The 2,076-nt window shown below is 43.5% G+C and overlaps 1 protein-coding gene across 1 annotated transcript in view; it reads left to right on the plus strand.

The window, feature by feature from the left end:
- LOC119592949 overlaps nucleotides 1–2,076 on the plus strand; it is a 10,856-nt gene that overhangs the window by 7,516 nt on the left and 1,264 nt on the right. Inside the window, exons 5-6 of the mRNA XM_037941841.1 lie at nucleotides 177–316; nucleotides 1,093–1,208. Of these exons, the coding sequence (XP_037797769.1) occupies nucleotides 177–316; nucleotides 1,093–1,208 (256 nt within the window). The remainder of the gene's footprint in view (nucleotides 1–176; nucleotides 317–1,092; nucleotides 1,209–2,076) is intronic.

Here is a 2,076-nt window from a genome sequence, read left to right on the forward strand (position 1 = left end):
TCCCGCTAGGTGTGTATTGCTAGTATAGCGTCGCTCGACGCTCCCTCTAATCAAAGAATAATGCCATATAATCCAACCAACTTCATTTCAACTTTCTCTCCACCCCTCTCCCTAATTCCTCACCTTCTTCTTTTTCGTAATCTTTCTCTTACATCCGCAACCGTGCCCCGGGAGCAGGTGGCGCCCCCGGAGGAACACTACCCGAAGGAGGACGAAGAGATGGCGGCCGTTGTCATAGACAGGAGCGGGGATTTCCTGACGGTTGCTTGCGGTCCCAATGTTGCCTTCACGACCAAAAAATCATTTCTGACTGCAGGTGATTTTTGTGATTTTGTGTACTTTTGGTTGCACTTGAAGGGATGGTCGTGCTATAGGTTTGTTATCAGAGAATCGCTAATATCAAAATTTAGAATATTTTTCATTTGATGTAAAATCTAAACTACCGAAAAGAAAGGACATGTTTTGATTTTATTTTTTCTTCTGCTTCATACTCTTTGTCTTTTAGATATTATTATTCTCAATTTCTCATTTATTTCATTTTCTGAGGCTACTCTTTTTATAACAAGTGGTGCAAAGCATCTGAATTCTTATCTTAATTTTGCATTGTGTCATCTCGCTACACTAGTTCCTTCTCATTGTTCCTCTTTTCAGCATTTGCTTCCTTCCCTTCCCTTTCTTCCACGTTCTTTGGGTTTATTCTATTCTCTGTTCTTTTCTTGCTCCTTCTTTCGTGTTCCTCTTTCTTGTCACATACATTCCTTTCTCCTTTTTTCGCTTCTTACTTTCTTTTCGTCATTCCTCCTTTCCTTCTTCATTTCATCTAGCTCCTCTCCTGCTTCAGCTTTCCGTTTTATATTTACATCCCTGTGAATTAAACTTGGCGGACTTTATTACGTTTCCTGTCTGCGAATGTCTCCTTGCTCCGTTTCCAAGTTGTTATAGCGAGGCGAGATGTCTTTTCTTGTATGACCCTTGCTCTCCCATCCTCGCTTCCCTCTCCTTTCCCCTTTTTATGCCTCCTCTGCTGTCCTCCCTTCCTCCCCCTTCGCCCCGTAGCTTGCCATTTACTTGTCTTTCCTGCTGTACCTGCAGGAGTGGACCCTGACGACCTGTCGCTGCCCTTCTATCGGCTGAAAGTTCGGCTGTCCAAATCTGACACGAGGCCTGCGGAGATTCCCCTGGCTGCGTGGGAAGCTCGGCCAACACAGGTCGCTGTAAAGCCCTTCGATATATACTGACCCGCCGACATACACCGCCCACACATCGCCCAAACATAGCCAAGCACATCCAAACACATCTCAAACATGTCTCATGCACCGGCAAGCGCACAGCCCAAGCGCTTTCTACGCCCATGAACACCAGCGAAATTCACAGATTTCCTGGTCCTGCCGTCTACCTGGACATACTAACACGTTCCCCCGTTATTGCTTTTATGTGCAACACTTCTCAACATTGACCGTGTTTGTGGGCACTTGTGATTCCCATTGCACATAACTGTTAATATTCATAGTCTAATACCGTCTGTGTTCAATGGTTATTTTGTCATCAGATATTTGTGTTCAATAATCTTGTGACCTGTTTTCCTTCTCACATTTTGGTTTCCGATGGTGATGTTATAAGTGTTCATCAGTATAGTATCTGCTGTTCATACACGTCTGTTTTTTTCTGTATATACCCCTTTTTGCTTATATACACAGTGACCCTTGCGGTTAAGAAAGGTTCTGACAAATAAAACATTTTGCTTGATACATATCTACCTGAAATATTCATCTTCCCTTCAAATTCACATATTTATAGCTATGCCACCTATTTCATGCCTAGTCATAAGAAACGCCATAAAAGATGTGTTCTCTTTAATCCACAAGGTCGAAAATCTCTTGCACACGTATGAGGCTCACGTTCCCTTAAGGGTTGACAATAAAGTGCCACGCCACTCACGGCTCTGAAAATCGTTAGTAACGTTATTTAGTCTCTACCCCATTTGGCATCCCAATTAGGCTGTTCACTTAGTCATAAGTAGAGTGTTGTGTTCCGGGGGAGCTGGGAATTTCTTGTGGAGTCTGAGCGAGTGTGATG

The sequence above is a fragment of the Penaeus monodon genome, chromosome 31 (assembly GCF_015228065.2).
Source record: "Penaeus monodon isolate SGIC_2016 chromosome 31, NSTDA_Pmon_1, whole genome shotgun sequence".
NCBI lineage: Eukaryota > Metazoa > Arthropoda > Malacostraca > Decapoda > Penaeidae > Penaeus > Penaeus monodon.